Source organism: Brassica oleracea, chromosome C3 (genome assembly GCF_000695525.1).
Source record: "Brassica oleracea var. oleracea cultivar TO1000 chromosome C3, BOL, whole genome shotgun sequence".
Taxonomy (NCBI): Eukaryota; Viridiplantae; Streptophyta; class Magnoliopsida; order Brassicales; family Brassicaceae; genus Brassica; species Brassica oleracea.
In genome coordinates, this window is record NC_027750.1 from 57129663 (window position 1) to 57145715 (window position 16053).

The following is a 16053-nucleotide window of genomic DNA, read 5'->3' on the forward strand; positions in this document are numbered from 1 at the left end:
CGGATACGTAGTTTTTACCACACATCGGCTGACTGTGTAAGAGTCTGTCTAGTGGGCCTTAATGATGGCCCTAATATTGTGACGTAAGGTATAGACTATTAGTGCAAAGAGAAAAACAGTACGGGGTGTGAATTGGAAGTGTACAGAAACTTTAAGGACTATATTGAAAGATTAGAAAAGAATAAAAGAGGTGTTTGACACAATAACGCACCCACTATCTTTCTTTCTCTCCTTCTTCCTCCTCCTCCTCCTCCTCCCTCACTGATAACGCAGAGCCCCCGTTTTTTCTATCTCTCATCCTCCACACAATTTATCTTTATCTTCTTTTCATTCTATTTCTTAAATATTCCTTTTGATTCATTTGTGCGAGAAAGTTGAAGAACGAGGAGGCCGTGTTTCTAGCTTGTCCTTGGTTAAATGGAAGGACATTATTAGGTGTGGAGAAAATTGAACGAATCCTGGATTTGTGAAAAAAATAATCACAGATCGGATATCAAACTATCATTAAAAAAAAAATTGGAATCGGGTTCTCACTTGGGGTATAATGATGAGGTTTCTCTCTTCTTCTTCATCATCCTCTCTGTTTTTTTTTTTTTTTTTTTTTTTTGGCTTTGTGCGTTTCCGGGATACGCTGACCATCGGAGTTTTCCACTGATTTGGATTTTTTTTTTTCTGATTTTCTTTTTGTTTTGAATTTATTAAATGGTTTCTATGATCTGAGTTTGATTTGAAAAGCTTGATATTCAAACGTGTTTATGGCTCTAATGTCAAACCTAATCTTATTCTCCCAGTTTCCTTTTCATTTTGCTACCATTTCTTTTTGATCAAACAACCAAACTGTTCTGAAATTTTCTGGGAAAAGATTTTCAACCAAAACTCTCCGAGCTTCATATAGTCTGATTTGGATTAGCCACCATTAAAAAAAATATTCAGAAGGTATATGAAGAAAGTTCACCTAAAAAAAACTTGCGGAGAACACAGACGCATTTCGAAAATATCACCAGTAAAATCTACCTTTTGGTTTAGCGATTTTGATCTGATATCGTTTTTGTTTTTGTTATTTAATTAGGTATCAGAGAGTAAGCCCAGATTGTCTTCCCCTTACACATGGAGCCAACAAGCCCTACTTGAGACCATCACCATCTAACGAAGACACAACGACCTCGATCGCCGCCGGAAGAGGATTTAACGGCGGATCATGCACCATCAGCTCGTCACTAGACGGAGTCCCCAAAGGATTCCGGTTCAGATCCACCCAACAACATGATCCTACTCCCAGCCGCAGCGGAGGAGGAGATGTGCTGTTGCAGTGGGGACAACGGAAGCGATCGAGAATCTCCAGAGCCGAGATCCGATCCTCCTCCACCACCACCACACCTGCCGATGATTCTTCGTCTTCTTCTGGACAAGGTAAGACTCAATCGAACAAGCTCTCAAGAAGATCCCTAAATCCGTCTATGCCACCACCTGCTCCGGTTTTCTCTGCCCGGAGCTCAAACAATAGAAACGGTATCGTCGGCGGCAAGGAAATTTTCCTTTCCAGGTTTAGCCCAAATCTTCACACTCCCATGCATTTTCCTATTTTTATTTTTATTTTTTACTTTAAATGTAAATATTGCTTTGATTTGTCTTTTTTTTTTTTTTTTAAAGATTTGTTACTTCAAAATTCTTTTGATTTTGTTACTGGAAATGCTATTTTCTCTAATCGTGACTTGCCCAAATGTTTCTTTTTGTTCGTCCATGTTTATGTCATAAATACTGTTTCTTGTTTTTCATTTTTCATTTTTCGATTTATGATTTTTTTTAATTTATTTAGTTTAGTTTTTTTTTTTGAGATCCAGACGCTTGGTTCATGGTTGTTCTGCTAACCCATTCGCTAAAGTTAGTGATCCAGAACTCTTTTTAGGAATTTACATTAGTACCCTTGGAAACACCGAAAGAAGCCGAGTGTTATGTTATGTCTCTCGTCTTTCCCCCAAGTCTCTGTTTCTAGGTTTTTATTCCGCTTGTTTAGCTTTTGGTTTGAAATATATAAAGATTTTTCAATCTAAATCTTTCATTGTTGTTTCAAGAAAATATTTTGCTTTCCTTTCTTTGACCCAATCTTCAAACACGTCTCGCGATATTAATCGATTTTAAGTTTCTTCGTATTTTCATTTTGGTCCCTAGAAGATAAAATCTATAGGTTTTTCTGCGTTTTTGATTCTGATTCTTAAATATGTAAAGGGTGGAACTCGTTTTCCTTTTCTAATTTTCTTCAAAATAATAATATTAAGAAAACTTTCTTCATTTCATATAGCTCTCTTCCAGAGGTGGAACTTTATTTTTAAAGAAACAAAATCACCTGTGGATTTAAGCTATTCATCATCATAATCATGTCCAGGAATCTAGAAGACCGATCAGCCAACGGATCACCATCAAGGAACATCAACAGCCGTATGGTGTCCAGATCGGGAAGTTCAAAGCGATCTCCACCGTCTCCTGATCTAATCGAGAAGAGATCAAGCGTCAGAGATCATCATCAGAACCATAGACAAAACGGGTTGGATCATAATCATGATCAACAACATCAAAGAGTGAGCAGATCAGAATCAGCGGCTCAGGCTCATCCAGAGCTGGAGACAAACAAAAACAACGGAGAGAAAGAGAAAGCAACGCAAGTGGAAACGAGAGAGTGGCCAAGGATCTACATTGCCTTGTCTAGGAAAGAGAAGGAAGAAGATTTCTTGGTATTGAAAGGCACAAAGCTTCCTCACCGACCCAGGAAACGAGCTAAGAACATTGATAAATCCCTCCAGGTACATATTAATTCATTAAAAATGAAATAAATACTTCAATTTTGTCTTGCATTAAAAAATCATAAAAGTTTGTTGTTAATTTGTGTGTTTGTGGACAGTATTGTTTCCCAGGGATGTGGTTATCTGATTTGACCAAGAATCGTTATGAAGTTAGGGAGAAGAAAAATGTGAAGAAGGTAATTAACTTTACTAATACTAAACTCTTTTTAGTTCCTTAGTTTTGTGATAATGACAAAATAGATTTAAATAAGTAAAGGTTAGTAGAATAGAAGAACACAAGATGGAATGGGTTTAGGTCTTTTATATTTTACATAATAATAATTTATGAGTGGCATAGAAGGTGGTGAATTATAGACCTTATTTATTAATTTTAAAATAATTTATATTATTAAATGAAATGAAGAAAATAGACAAGACATGGGACCTACTACTATTCCACCTAATGGAGAGAATAATGAACTGTTTTTTTCTTTTATCATTTTCTCAAGGAAAAGAGTCAATAATACAATTATAAAAGTTGTTTGCAAAGTAACACTTGAAACCACTTATAATAAAAATAAAATCAAGTGGGTTTTTTCTCTGTTTTTTGTCAAAATTATTTGATTTTTTGTTTGCATATGTGATCAACTGAAAACACTAGGCTCAGGCAAATTTTGAAGCAAATGTAATGATTCAAGTGTGGTTATGGGGAATGAAAACTATTTTATTTGATTAATTATATGCCGCAGCCGAAACGGAGAGGATTGAAAGGGTTGGAGAATTTGGACACCGACTCCGAGTAAATTCTTCTTGTTTTTTTTGTGGTTTTCGATTGAGAATATAAAAGAATTGAGGAGGACCTACGTACGTTTGGCTTGGTTGTCATGCTCGTGCCAACAGGAACCCAGTGGAGAGAGAGCTATCGAGAAGTTACACCCTAATTTTTTTTTTTTGGTTTCTGCTAGTAGTTAGTAATGCATCTACATAAACATAATTCAGCCTTTTAAAATTATTAGACAAAAATCAATGAAATGAAAAAATGGATTGTCTCTGTTTTGAAACTTGTTTTGGTTTTTTTTTCTTGGATAAATCAATTTTATAGATTCCTATGTGCGTGAATAATTAATCCAAAAAGAACAGTGTCAAGTTAAAGAAAAGTCTTTCTGATCACGTCAATGGTTATTTATGAATGATTCGAATCTCATTGACTTTACGCTGTTGTCAAGCATCAAGCTGTTCGATTCTGTTTCAAACTTGCTTCATGTACATGCTTCAGTAGCCTCTTTGAAGCTTTACTTCAGTTTAAATGAGTTGCTTAGTTATAGGCTTCCTCTGATTAAGCGGCAGTGAAGGAATACAAATGGAAGACCTCACCGTTTCGTTGCAGCTATATTTCCGGGAGATCATGTAGCTCAAACTGTGTGACGTTTGTGTTTGTCGGTGATCTGATCGCCATGTCACGTTTGGTTTAGTTAACCGCGTACCAACCTCGTTGGCTATTTAACTTGTTTGGAAAAATCCTTCCTACTGCTATTTAACTTGTTTCAGTTTTACCGTTTCATTTAACTGGCCGTTTATGGCTGTAAAAAGAACACAGCTTGTGCTTGCGGGATACTGAAATGGCACGATATTTGCTTGAGGAAAACTTTAACGGCACATTTGTTCTTGTGGGAAACAAAAACGACAAGATTTGTGCTTATAAGAAAATGCAACGACACAATTTGTGGCTGTGGGAAATCTAAACGGCACGCGATGTACCTCTGGGACACTGAAACGGATAGGATTAACTATGAGCCCTTCATTATTCTGAAGAGATAAAACACTATACAAGTCTCACTCTATCTTCTTCCTCTTCAACAATTCACCAAAATTCAAACCCTAGCTTCTCGATTCCTCCTCCGCTTCCATGGCGATATCATCTCCCGCCGCTTGTTCCTCTAGACTCATCACTTCCTACTCAACCCCTTCACTCTCCCTCTCCCCCGCCGCCATTTCCACCTCAATCAAACTCAAAGCCCTAAACCTCTCCACCTCCTTCCTCCCTCCACTCTCATTCACCACCCCATCCTCCTCCCTTCCCCAATCCACCCGCCGCTCCTTCACCGTGCGCGCGGCACGTGGCAAATTCGAGCGGAAAAAACCTCACGTCAACATCGGAACAATCGGACACGTGGACCACGGCAAAACCACCCTAACCGCCGCCCTCACCATGGCCCTCGCCTCCATGGGAAACAGCGTCGCCAAAAAGTACGACGAGATCGACGCCGCGCCCGAGGAGAGAGCCCGCGGAATCACGATCAACACCGCGACCGTCGAGTACGAGACGGAGAACCGCCACTACGCCCACGTGGACTGCCCCGGACACGCCGATTACGTCAAGAACATGATCACCGGAGCCGCGCAGATGGACGGAGCGATCCTCGTCGTCTCCGGCGCCGACGGACCGATGCCGCAGACCAAAGAGCACATCCTCCTCGCTAAACAGGTCGGCGTCCCGGACATGGTTGTCTTCCTCAACAAAGAGGATCAGGTCGACGACGCGGAGCTGCTGGAGCTCGTCGAGCTCGAGGTGCGTGAGCTTCTGTCCTCTTACGAGTTCAACGGCGACGATATCCCGATTATCTCCGGATCCGCGTTGTTAGCTGTGGAGACGCTCACCGAGAATCCTAACGTGAAGCGTGGCGATAACAAGTGGGTGGATAAGATTTACGAGCTCATGGACGCCGTTGATAGCTACATCCCAATCCCTCAGAGACAGACTGAGGGTTTGACTGGTGACCATTCTGGAAATAAGAGGAACAAATAGAAAAGGAACGTAGAGGAATAAAATTGCAGGAATGAAAGGAAATGGTTGTTCCTTCTCAAATTTAAGAAGGAACAATTTTGTTCTTTATTTCTCTACAAAAAAAAGAATGGTAAGGAATGAGAAGGAAAAACTATTCCTTGTGAATGGTGATTTTTTTCAGGAACATTAAGGAATGGATAATTCCTCTCCGTTCCTTGGTCACCATTCATACCCTGAGTTGCCTTTCTTGCTAGCTGTTGAGGATGTGTTCTCTATAACCGGACGTGGGACGGTTGCCACGGGGAGGGTTGAGAGAGGGACTGTGAAGGTTGGAGAGACTGTTGATTTAGTTGGTTTAAGAGAGACTAGGAACTATACAGTCACTGGTGTTGAGATGTTTCAGAAGATTCTTGATGAGGCCTTAGCTGGTGACAATGTTGGGTTGTTGCTTAGGGGTATTCAAAAGGCTGATATTCAGAGGGGGATGGTGTTGGCTAAGCCTGGGAGTATTACTCCGCATACTAAGTTTGAGGCGATTGTGTATGTGTTGAAGAAGGAAGAAGGTGGGAGGCATTCTCCGTTCTTTGCTGGGTATAGGCCTCAGTTTTACATGAGGACGACTGATGTTACGGGGAAAGTGACCAAGATTATGAATGATAAAGATGAAGAGTCGAAGATGGTTATGCCTGGGGATAGAGTTAAGATTGTTGTGGAGCTTATTGTGCCTGTGGCTTGTGAGCAAGGGATGAGGTTTGCTATTAGAGAAGGAGGGAAGACTGTTGGTGCTGGTGTTATTCAGTCTATCATCGAATGATTGTTTGTAGCATATCTATCTACTTGTTTTTATTTTTTTTTTTGTTTCAGAGGACTCTTTTTGAGTTTTTAGATTCAAAATCAATGTCATATAATTCTTGATGTTTCGAATTGTTGTTGTCTGACTTTGAGCTACAAGATTACGGTCACCTTGGTTTGAAACAATTGTTCAGACAATGGAAAGATTACATTATCATCTCTAACGTGCCTGTGAATTACAAACGTCAATATAATCGCAAATAACTTGAAAGAGATGATCGAGAAGAGGAAGGAGGGAGCTCATGGATTTCGACCACCACCTCTGCCACTGTAAGATGGGCCTGTATCGATCTGACCATCTGTTTGATAACTTATCATTCTCCTCCCTAACAAGACATTGTTATTAGCTTGAGTGGAAGACAACTTCTATGTTAAGTAATGCATCATACGAGGATGATAGAGTTTTATCATCTATATGCTTATAATAAGGGAACACTAACCAGCTCTTGGGAGTGATTCTTGTTTAGAAGCAAGAACAGGACTGTTGCCAAGAAGAAGAAGCAGGAAGAACACAAAACCCAAAGATGAAAAAAACTTTCTCATTTTACTCAAATGTCTTATTTGGCCTCCTAGTTTTTCTATTTTTGAATATGTATATATAAAGGCTGATTAGAGGCGGGTTTAGTCTAAGTAGATTTTTAATGAAACTTAAGAAAGATTCGTATTACAAAAAGTGGTGGGATGATAAAGTATTATACACCACGAATCTCATGTGTCATCATCCCTCCAACTTGATCCTTCAAAGATGACTTGTTTATAAATTCTTTCTGTCTTCATTTGATCTCTATCGGTTCGAGGATTTGATTTAGACCCGTGAAGATAGAGAAAGAGCCAAAAAATACACCTTTAACGTCAACGGCACAAGTTGTCTGGATGAGATTTTTTTTTTTTGCCAAGTTGATGATATGTAATACAAAATATGTTTATCTAAACTTGAGAGATCTTGCTGCATCAGTAGATATTATACATATTTCTTATAATAGGATTCTTTTGATGCATGATAGCTACAAAATAGGAAGTTTCATGTCTCTCAGATACGTCGAAGTGAAGCCAATCTCCTCTCCAGATCATCCACTTCAGTTGATCCTGAGCTGCAAGGAGAGTTAAAGAATGTATGAATTTGCTATCCCAAAGAATCTTTATAGATCAAAGTAACTAATTTGAACTGTACATACTCATTGTTCTCGCTCTTGTTATTGACTGTGTTGGGAGCAGCGGTCTTTGTTGCAATCCGACCCTTTGGAGCTGAAGACAACTGTTTACAAAGAATCAAGAAACATGATAAGAATTTTTAAACCACCATGAAAGTTTAGCCCCCAACTAACTGTTTAATAAAAACCAACCTGAGATGCAACACCAACACCAATCTCATCGAGCACCTGTATAAAGAACAAGGCAGTATAAAGGGAATGAGCAAAATAGAGGAAGCTTAGAGAAAAGTAAGGAGAGGTGTGTGAGTAGTGATTCTTGTGATTGAAACCTGGTTAGTGAGATCTTCAGTTTCTTCTTCAGCTTCGTCTTTGTCAAGTGTTTCATCAATTGCCTCTGACATCATCTCTATCTGCAATCACACAAAACACAGCTAATCTTTGAGGGACTTAAAAAATATCATCATCTTAATAAAGCAATAGAGAGATTGTTTACCGTCATGTCCAGTTGTGCAGACTGCTTCTGAAATTCCTTGATCACCTTAGCTTGTTTCGTTGGTGCCATTTGCTGAAAGTGTGAGAAACAACACAGCAGAAAATAAGTTGAAAAGAAGTGAGAGAACCCATCAAAGTAGTAAAGTTGGATCATCACCTTGTTCATTGCAACCATGGCTGTGGTTGCACCTTTCATTCCTGATGAGATTGAGGTGCTTGCATACAATGCCTATGTATCAAAACCAGGAAAGAATCATCCAGTCAGTTCATAATGGTATTGAAGCATGTGGAGATGAATGGGTGGAGAGATCTAAGTGACCCAACCTGTGTATGCGTGGTCACACCACGAATTTGAGCTCGGCTTCCCTGCAAATTGGTGATCTGTTGCCTTAATCGAACAAGTTGTCGAGCTAAGATCTTTGTGGCAGCCTATGAAAAATGTTTCAATTAATTTGGGGAAGAGAAAAGTCTTGAAGAAGTTTATATAGCCAGAAACGAACCAACAAGCTAGTAAACAACAGTACAAAAGAAACTGTGAAAATAGGTATTGAATCCTCTGCAAGTTTTAACAAAATAAGGACGAAAATGTTAGAAAGGACTTTACCTCATTTCCAGTCTTAGCTGTTTTCTTGATTTCTGCTACAAGCCTCTTCTCCTGATAGCCATATTTGGTGGAACGGTGAGAATGAATAATGAATAAAATCAAAGACGAAAGCAAAAACACAAGAAGTCCTTTTACCTCCAGTTGAAGAGATGTAATCTCACGTTCAATACCTGCAATTACATACATTGGTTAGAGAAATGAAGTAATCCAAAAGAAACAAACTCAGCTAGCATCATATAATGCAAACTACTCTAGTCAAAGTAAGGGAAGAAGCTAGAACATGTCTATAAAGACAAAGATCACCTCAGAGGCTCCACAACAACAAGGTCTATAAAAATGTAAAACCACAGCTCTAACACTTCCCTTTGCTACACTACATTTTGACAGGCGGCAAGATATAATCTGCTCACAAAGGCAACTTTTTTGAACAGAGAAGGAAGACAATATAATACCTCGTGTAGCCACAGCCATTTCTCTCTTGCTGGTGCGGAGAGCCTCTGCATATGGAAAATGATTTTCAATTAATTTGGGGGAAAAAAAAGTATTGAATCAAGTTAAATTACTAATTTAGCAACAACACACATTCACACTACATCGTCAGATTAAAGCAGAATCTGGTAGATTCAAAGGTGGCATTTTTTGCAGGATTGAGGATTAAAGGTGACATTTTTGTAGAATCCTTATAAAACTCTAGAAAAAATTACAAAGTCTAAAGCCGAAAATAGTAGGCGATCAATTGGAAAGATGAAAGCTTTTACCTTTGGGAGTGGTCTTCTTCTTGAAAATGTTCATGGTGATTGATTGTCTTCTCTGAATCAAATCAGTGATTCTTGTGCTTATGCGGACAAAACCCTAGTTACCGTCCAGAGGGAAGTGAACTTGATCTGCAGAGAGAGAGAGAGAGAGAGATAGTTGAGAAAAGGTGTGACCTTTATTTTCTCCTCTCTTTCTTTTCTTAGTATAAATTTTTCTTTAGTCATCAACGCAACGGCTCTACGGAACTTGCCCGTTACACTAGAAATTAGAAAATATACACATTTTTTTTCTTTTGATAAAAATGATTCCCAGTTATGATAAAAGTCATATAATTTTTTTTTAACGAGCTAGTAGTTAGCAGAATCAAATCGTTACGTTCAGATTATAATCGACAAAACGGGTATTTAAATACCAAACTTTCACAAATTCTCCCAAACAAATACAAACTTTTCATTATTCCAAATAAATCATAAATTTAATTTGACTCAACCATATTAAATACACTTTTGGTCAACTTAATTTGCCAATCACCGTTCAATATTTTTAGTTATTGATCGTCTTTAAAATAGAACAAAAACAGATATATTCATTCCGGGCATATCATCTGATAATAGTGGATATATAAAAAAAATAGATCAAGTAAATCTATTAAAAATATTAGAAAAATAGCGCTATGTATTATTACTCCTTTTCTGATTTTTTTTCAAAGTGGAACTGAGTTTTATTTACTAGCTATACCCTGATTTTGAGGAAAATAAATAAAATAATGAGAACGATTTTCCAGTTAAAAATAATCTAATTTTATTCCACTTTGAATAATAAAAATAACATGAGTTCAAAATTTTCAGTTGGTAGTGGATTGAAAGTAACAATTTGGAATTTTTAGGTTTCTGTTACGTTTCTAAAGCAACACGTTAACATTTAACGGTGAGTGGGTAGATTAAATTGGGCAAAAGTGTATCTAATATGGCTTGATAAATAGTACTATAAGTTTGTGGTTTATTTAGATTAATGGAAAGTTGGTTTTTGTTAGGGAGAATTTGTGAAAGTTCGGTATTTAAATATCCGTTTTTTCGATTATAATCATGTAAGCGCGTTTTAACACCGCCGTATCAAGTTAATCTCTCAAAACAAAAAGCATAAAATTACGGGAAAAAAAGAAAATTTGGATTGGCTCTCGAGTTCGATCTTCCCTTCCCATCGTCTCCAATCGGTACGATCAAGAAACATTTTTGCAATCTCAAAGACTGTCCTGTTTGTTCGTTTAATTCAGACAATTTGATAATGGATGCAGAAGTTTTCTGTCCGTTCAAAGCTAGCAGCCCCTTTGATTATTTTGATGATGGCAGAGATGCAGGACCAGCTCGTGTGTCATGGCTGTAGAAACACATTGCTCTATCCTAGAGGAGCTACCAACGTTCGTTGTGCCTTATGCAACACTGTCAACATGATCCCTCATCATCCTTCTCCTCATGGTAGTAAACTTTGTTGCATTTGTGTCTTGGTTGAGTTCTGAGAGTCTGAACACACAGCTCGTGCAGGGATGGACATGGCTCACATTGTATGTGGTGGTTGTCGAACTATGCTTTATGTATACCCGTGGAGCAAGTAGCGTCAGATGCTCTTGCTGTCAGACTCTCAACCTTGTCCCAGGTATATCTATTATCTTGAGTTTCTTCCTTAAATTCTTTAGATCAAGTCTTTGTGGCCTATATAACTACTAGTTAGCGGCGGAATATAGTCTAGTCTCTGAGTGATTTCTTTTCTTTCATCAAATTGTCTCTTTGCTTATTGGATTTTCCCAGTGTTTTGAGTTTGTTCTGTCTGCTGAAACTGTGTTTGCTTGATTTATTATGTAATGGACAGCACCAACACCATCCAATCAGTTTGCGCATATCAACTGTGGGAACTGTCGGACGACACTCATGTATCCGTACGGTGCATCATCTGTTAAATGCGCTGTTTGCCAGTTCGTTACTAACGTTAATGTGAGTGTACTCGTTTCACTTCTGCATGGTTGAGTTGAGTTCATAAAAATCTTTGTATTGTCATATTTGATTTCTGATTTTTATCTTTTCTCATCAGCTGATGGGCAATGGAAGGGTGCCTAACATGCCAAATGGAGCAGCCTCTCCCGGGACTATGTTATCTACATCCACCGTGAGTTATCCATATCCATGATCTTGTAATAGATCTGTTCATTCTTTATAGAACTAGTACTTACTCTTTTGGCCGTTTTTTTTTTCATTTTACAGCAGTCAATACCACCGTCTAAGACACAAACCGTTGTTGTAGAAAACCCAATGTCGGTTAATGGAAGTGGAAAGTTGGTGAGTTTTAGAATCTCTTGTGTTCTCGTGTAGCTATTTGCTTTTTGGTCTTCTTGTTTACACATTAGAAGAAGGTTTGACAAAACTGGTTGTAACACACAAAATTGCAGGTGAGCAACGTTGTGGTTGGAGTGACAACATGCAAAAAATAACCCAAGAATTGAGTGATCTGAAAGAGATCATATCAAGCGTTCTGGTTTGTGCATATTACATATATATCTCTTTGACAACTTTTTTAACCCAAGGAAAAGGCTTACTGAGAATCACTTGTTTGAGTTTTCTTTTGGGGTTTTTTCTTATCAAAGTTGATGCACACAAAGGTTTTACATTTTTTCCAATGATCTGGCACTTATATTTGTAGATTTGTACACTCCATTGGCCATTTGTGGCATTGTTAATGTATGTATTAATAATATAATCTGATACACCAACCAAACAGTAATATTTGGGTTTGAAAATATGTTTCTTCCGTGAAATAAGATTTGCTTCATGAAACTTTAACATGTCAAGAAACTGATATTAGCTTTGGTGGATTAGATAAGACTGCTCTTACCGCAAGTCACTGGAACCTGGAAACCTTTTCACAACAACCAAAACCTAATCAGTACACTCCAAAAACATTAGAGTTAGATAATCAGACAGAACTCTTTCCATATAAATATTCTTTTCATATTTGGCACACAGATTCATATCACTTCCCTCCTCTGATCACTCACTGCATCAACAATGCCTAGAGAAAAGATTCTGTTTGCTGGTGGTGGGACCACAAAGAGCTGGAAAGTACTCTTGGCGCTGAGAATACTTGCACTCATTGCCACTTTAGCTGCAGCCATTGTAATGGGTTTGAACAAAGAGACAAAGACCTTGGTTGTGGCCACCATCGGAACTGTTCCTATCAAAGCCACACTAACCGCTAAGTTTCAGGACACACCTGCTTTCGTGTAAGCTCAGAACACCTTCTTATTAAGATTTAAGAACTCTGTGTTTTGACTGTTACTATTATTATTAACTACGATTCTTGGTGGAAAAATGTGTTACAGGTTCTTTGTTATAGCTAATGCCATGGTGAGCTTCCACAACTTGTTGATGATTGGTCTTCAGATTTTCAGCCGGAAACTGGAATGTAAAGGCTTCCGTCTCCTCTCCGTTGCTATTCTTGACATGGTAACATGACCATTCTCGATTGAACCAATCCGGTTTATTCCGGTTTAGTAATGTGTATAATAATTGACTTGGTTTATTGATTGGTACAAAAGCTAAACGCAGCTCTGGTATCTGCGGCTGCAAACGGGGCGGTGTTCATAGCGGAGATAGGGCAGAACGGGAACAAGCACGCCAAGTGGAACAAAGTCTGCGACAGGTTCTCCATTTACTGCGATCACGGTAGAGGAGCACTTATCGCCGCTTTCTCCGGAGTCATTCTTATGCTCCTCGTCTCCGCCGTCTCCATTTCCCGCCTCTCAATCTATTCTAACAAACCCTCCACCTCCACCGCCGCGGCTGTTGCTTCTCCGTAGTAACTCGCCACCGTCCGCCATAACTTATGTGTCCGTGTGTCTCACTTTGTGTGTTGTCTCTCAAGTAACTATCATGTTGTCTTATGCACTGCTCTGTTTTGTCACTTTCATATAGAGACCACTTTTCATTTCTCTCATTTTATCACATTCGAGTATCATTTGGTTGTTTTAAAAAAAAATCTAACAAATTACAGTTTACTTTCTCAGTCACTTCTTTCATTATTATCCAAATGTAATTCAAACAAATTGTTTACATTTAGATGAGCTTGTAACACTAAAAAAAATTAAATCAATAGTCATAAATATTGAAATGTTTTTTCAATTGTACAATAATAAGAAGTATTTCTGTTTACAGAGTGAGGTATAAAACGCTAAACGAAATTAAACAGTTCAGTAATCATCCTAATTAGTAGAATTTCTTTGGGTAGTCAACTTTCGGTAATTTTCCTAACTAAAATAAATGTTTTTTAATTTTCACTTGGCGGCTTCTTCTTGACCTTTCTTAGACCAGAGTCTGAGATTTGCTCATTTGGCAATCGTGACTCTGAGAACATCTTTATTGCAGATCTCTTATATTGGATCTCTTATCATAATATAAGATACGTTATTTTAGTTTTTAACTAAAAAATCCTAAAAAACGTCTTTTATTTAAGAAACGTAATTTAGTTAAAAGCTAATATAGCGTATTTTATATTACGTTAAGAATTTCAACCAAAAGACATGCAATAAAAATGCTCTAATAAACTCTGCCTTATTTGATTTTTCTTTCTAAAACAAGGAAGGAAGAAAGAAAATCGTCAAAACCATCTTTTTCTCAGGTTAGAACTTTGGACTACGTTACAAAAACTTGCTGGGAATCTTGGCCCCTTCGTGAAGGTACAATCATCTTCCTCTCGCGTAGAGTTTTCTTTGTGGGCTTTTATGAACCTTTGTTACTCGTTTACGCATAGAGTAGGTTTCATTGATTAGATGTTAATTCCTCAGCCGAATGCGATGATTTGAGTTGGGATTGTGTAAAGTTCGATCCTTTGAGCGATAATTTGAGTTGGGTTGTGTAAAGTTGGATCTTTAAACAATCTTTATGCTTTTTTTTTCCTGGGTTTCGAGACGGCACTGCATTTCTAGTGAGTGTTTTGTTTTAACAGATCGTTTCTTTCTTAGGTCGCGGGTTAAAAGGTTTGGGCTTTGTCACTGTGAATGCACAGGCTTGCATCTGCAACAGAGTTTATGGCTATGGAGGTTCTTCGAATCTCGTAGCTTTCTCATAGCTTTTTGTTACTGGTTCAGTTTCTAAATGTGGAATTGTGAAATTTTACAGGTTGATTCTGAGAAACAACCGATTAAAAGGGAGATTAGCCCTGAACCTGACTCTAGTCCTCCTTGTCCCAAAATAAGCATACATGATTACTATCTGTCTTCAGTTGGCTCTACTTCTAGCACACGTATTGTTTAGGAAAAGGTCATGTATGCTAAACAATGACTTATGTATTTGGTACACTGGTTTCAGCATGAATCCCACCAATTGTGATTTCGATTTAAATTCATGTTCTCTGCAAATCTCATGTTCCGAGTTATTTAAGATTAGTTCCTGAGGATCTAGCAATGTCATCTAGATATATAAGTTATTAGATATTCACTTATCTTCAATTTTTTTTTAAAAAAAATAAGATGAGATTTCAAAATCGAACCCTAAAAATACTAACAATACTACAACATATGTTATCATAGCCTAACCCAAAGAATATCATGACTCAATCTACGTTCACTCATCTATGTTAAAAATAATTCAATTTCAGTAAAACTAAATTTTCATCTTTTAGAGATGTTTATTAATACATGATTTTGACTTTTTCCCTTTGAAAAATTTTTTTATAAAATTTATTAATTATTTTTAAGATCTAATCCATAAGAAGACTTTTTCTGGAAGACTCCTAGATGACTTATGGAAGACTTTGATTTAGGCGGGAAACCTAAATTTTTCCAAAATTTAGATGGGAACCTTAAATTCTACTAAAATTTAGGCGGGATGTGTCGGAAGACTTCTTTTTAAGTCTTCTGTGAATCTTCCAGACCCTAAAATCAATTAACTATACAAAAACACTTTCTTAAACTTAAAAGAAACTTAGAAAATGTTTAAATCAAGTTATTAGATACTTACTAAACATATATGAGTCAATTTGAAAGAAAAAAAATGAAGGTAAGACTTCAGAATCTAACCCTAAATATACATACAATACTATAACATATGTTACCAAATCTTAAACCAATGACTCATGAGCCAATATACATTCACTCATCTATGTTGGAAATAATTCAATTTCAGATGAACTAAATTTAATTACATCATTGAGAAATATTTATTATTACATGATTTCAATTTTTTACCCATCAGAATATTTTGGGAGAATTGCCAAGTGTGACTCAAAACTTGGAGTCAAACCCAAAACAATACCCCAACTTGGGTCAAAGGCAAAAGTAACCTAAAAGACTATTGAAATTACAACTATCCCCTTGTGACCAAACAATAAAACGGAATTTTTTTTACGTTTCTACCCCTCGCAAGTCGTCTGTTTAGACGACTTGAAAATAAGTCGTCCAGACGACTTAACTGAAAGTCGTCTGGACAGTTAGTCTTAAACATAATTTAAAAATTTTGTAAAAAATATTTTGATAAGTGAAAAATGGGAATTATGTAATTAACATATGTCTTAGGAGGTATAAATTAAGATATAACAAATTTCAATTGTTTTCAGCATAGATGAGTGAAAGTAGTGAGTCATGATATTCTT

The 16053-nt window shown here is 37.4% G+C and overlaps 5 protein-coding genes and 2 long non-coding RNA genes across 9 annotated transcripts; 5 read left to right on the forward strand and 2 right to left on the reverse strand.

Annotated features, from left to right (window-relative positions):
• The first annotated feature begins 231 nt into the window (after nt 1–231).
• LOC106334818 lies at nt 232–3841 on the forward strand. The gene is made up of 5 exons (XM_013773195.1): nt 232–552; nt 1070–1543; nt 2384–2798; nt 2897–2974; nt 3527–3841. Exons 1-5 carry the CDS (start codon nt 545–547, stop codon nt 3578–3580), a joined length of 1029 nt encoding a protein of 342 aa, XP_013628649.1. The 5' UTR covers nt 232–544; the 3' UTR covers nt 3581–3841.
• A 758-nt stretch (nt 3842–4599) lies between these two features.
• On the forward strand, nt 4600–6540 carry LOC106334817 (elongation factor Tu, chloroplastic-like). 2 transcript variants are annotated; one of them, XM_013773193.1, is made up of 2 exons: nt 4600–5541; nt 5801–6540. In XM_013773193.1, the coding sequence occupies exons 1-2, from the start codon at nt 4684–4686 to the stop codon at nt 6374–6376; spliced, it is 1434 nt and encodes a 477-aa protein (XP_013628647.1). In that variant the 5' UTR covers nt 4600–4683; the 3' UTR covers nt 6377–6540. The 2 variants fall into 2 exon arrangements, with proteins under 2 accessions (XP_013628647.1, XP_013628648.1); XM_013773194.1 differs by having other exon boundaries at nt 4600–5536; nt 5796–6540.
• On the reverse strand, nt 6409–6966 carry LOC106334819. The gene is made up of 2 exons (XR_001268673.1): nt 6855–6966; nt 6409–6740 (listed from the first exon to the last, which is right to left on the reverse strand). It is a non-coding gene; the product is annotated as an uncharacterized LOC106334819 (long non-coding RNA).
• Nucleotides 6967–7318: 352 nt separating this feature from the next.
• LOC106332125 (vacuolar protein sorting-associated protein 2 homolog 2-like) lies at nt 7319–9633 on the reverse strand. The gene is made up of 11 exons (XM_013770597.1): nt 9420–9633; nt 9114–9158; nt 8797–8831; nt 8662–8712; nt 8382–8486; nt 8215–8286; nt 8059–8130; nt 7895–7975; nt 7758–7793; nt 7590–7669; nt 7319–7505 (listed from the first exon to the last, which is right to left on the reverse strand). The coding sequence occupies exons 1-11, from the start codon at nt 9451–9453 to the stop codon at nt 7445–7447; spliced, it is 672 nt and encodes a 223-aa protein (XP_013626051.1). The 5' UTR covers nt 9454–9633; the 3' UTR covers nt 7319–7444.
• A 918-nt stretch (nt 9634–10551) lies between these two features.
• LOC106332423 (protein LSD1-like) lies at nt 10552–12207 on the forward strand. 2 transcript variants are annotated; one of them, XM_013770883.1, is made up of 6 exons: nt 10552–10630; nt 10712–10860; nt 11297–11405; nt 11503–11577; nt 11673–11747; nt 11858–12207. In XM_013770883.1, the coding sequence occupies exons 2-6, from the start codon at nt 10757–10759 to the stop codon at nt 11897–11899; spliced, it is 405 nt and encodes a 134-aa protein (XP_013626337.1). In that variant the 5' UTR covers nt 10552–10630; nt 10712–10756; the 3' UTR covers nt 11900–12207. The 2 variants fall into 2 exon arrangements, with proteins under 2 accessions (XP_013626337.1, XP_013626336.1); XM_013770882.1 differs by lacking the exon at nt 10552–10630 and adding an exon at nt 10959–11070 and having other exon boundaries at nt 10735–10892; nt 11284–11405.
• LOC106332422 (CASP-like protein 1B2) lies at nt 11884–13409 on the forward strand. The gene is made up of 4 exons (XM_013770881.1): nt 11884–11943; nt 12432–12688; nt 12788–12911; nt 13004–13409. The coding sequence occupies exons 2-4, from the start codon at nt 12474–12476 to the stop codon at nt 13262–13264; spliced, it is 600 nt and encodes a 199-aa protein (XP_013626335.1). The 5' UTR covers nt 11884–11943; nt 12432–12473; the 3' UTR covers nt 13265–13409.
• A 641-nt stretch (nt 13410–14050) lies between these two features.
• On the forward strand, nt 14051–14733 carry LOC106334231. Its single transcript, XR_001268559.1, has 3 exons — nt 14051–14140; nt 14426–14503; nt 14583–14733. It is a non-coding gene; the product is annotated as an uncharacterized LOC106334231 (long non-coding RNA).
• Nucleotides 14734–16053: the final 1320 nt, after the last annotated feature.

What these genes read in the sequence shown, in the direction of transcription:
- LOC106332423 (XM_013770882.1), top strand. An exon ending in CTATGTTATCTACATCCACC is followed by an intron (nt 11,578 to 11,672) that starts GTGAGTTATCCA and finishes TTCATTTTACAG; the next exon opens with CAGTCAATACCACCGTCTAA. An exon ending in TTAATGGAAGTGGAAAGTTG is followed by an intron (nt 11,748 to 11,857) that starts GTGAGTTTTAGA and finishes ACAAAATTGCAG; the next exon opens with GTGAGCAACGTTGTGGTTGG.
- LOC106334818 (XM_013773195.1), top strand. An exon ending in AAGGAAATTTTCCTTTCCAG is followed by an intron (nt 1,544 to 2,383) that starts GTTTAGCCCAAA and finishes AATCATGTCCAG; the next exon opens with GAATCTAGAAGACCGATCAG. An exon ending in AGAAGAAAAATGTGAAGAAG is followed by an intron (nt 2,975 to 3,526) that starts GTAATTAACTTT and finishes TATATGCCGCAG; the next exon opens with CCGAAACGGAGAGGATTGAA.
- LOC106332125 (XM_013770597.1), bottom strand. Translation starts at nt 9,453, where the DNA reads ATGAACATTTTCAAGAAGAAGACCACTCCCAAAG. An exon ending in GTGTTGGTGTTGCATCTCAG is followed by an intron (nt 7,670 to 7,757) that starts GTTGGTTTTTAT and finishes CTTTGTAAACAG; the next exon opens with TTGTCTTCAGCTCCAAAGGG. An exon ending in AACAAGAGCGAGAACAATGA is followed by an intron (nt 7,506 to 7,589) that starts GTATGTACAGTT and finishes CTCTCCTTGCAG; the next exon opens with CTCAGGATCAACTGAAGTGG.
- LOC106332422 (XM_013770881.1), top strand. Translation starts at nt 12,474, where the DNA reads ATGCCTAGAGAAAAGATTCTGTTTGCTGGTGGTGGGACCACAAAGAGC. An exon ending in CAGGACACACCTGCTTTCGT is followed by an intron (nt 12,689 to 12,787) that starts GTAAGCTCAGAA and finishes AATGTGTTACAG; the next exon opens with GTTCTTTGTTATAGCTAATG. An exon ending in CCGTTGCTATTCTTGACATG is followed by an intron (nt 12,912 to 13,003) that starts GTAACATGACCA and finishes TTGGTACAAAAG; the next exon opens with CTAAACGCAGCTCTGGTATC.
- LOC106334817 (XM_013773193.1), top strand. Translation starts at nt 4,684, where the DNA reads ATGGCGATATCATCTCCCGCCGCTTGTTCCTCTAGACTCATCACTTCC. An exon ending in TCCCTCAGAGACAGACTGAG is followed by an intron (nt 5,542 to 5,800) that starts GGTTTGACTGGT and finishes TCATACCCTGAG; the next exon opens with TTGCCTTTCTTGCTAGCTGT.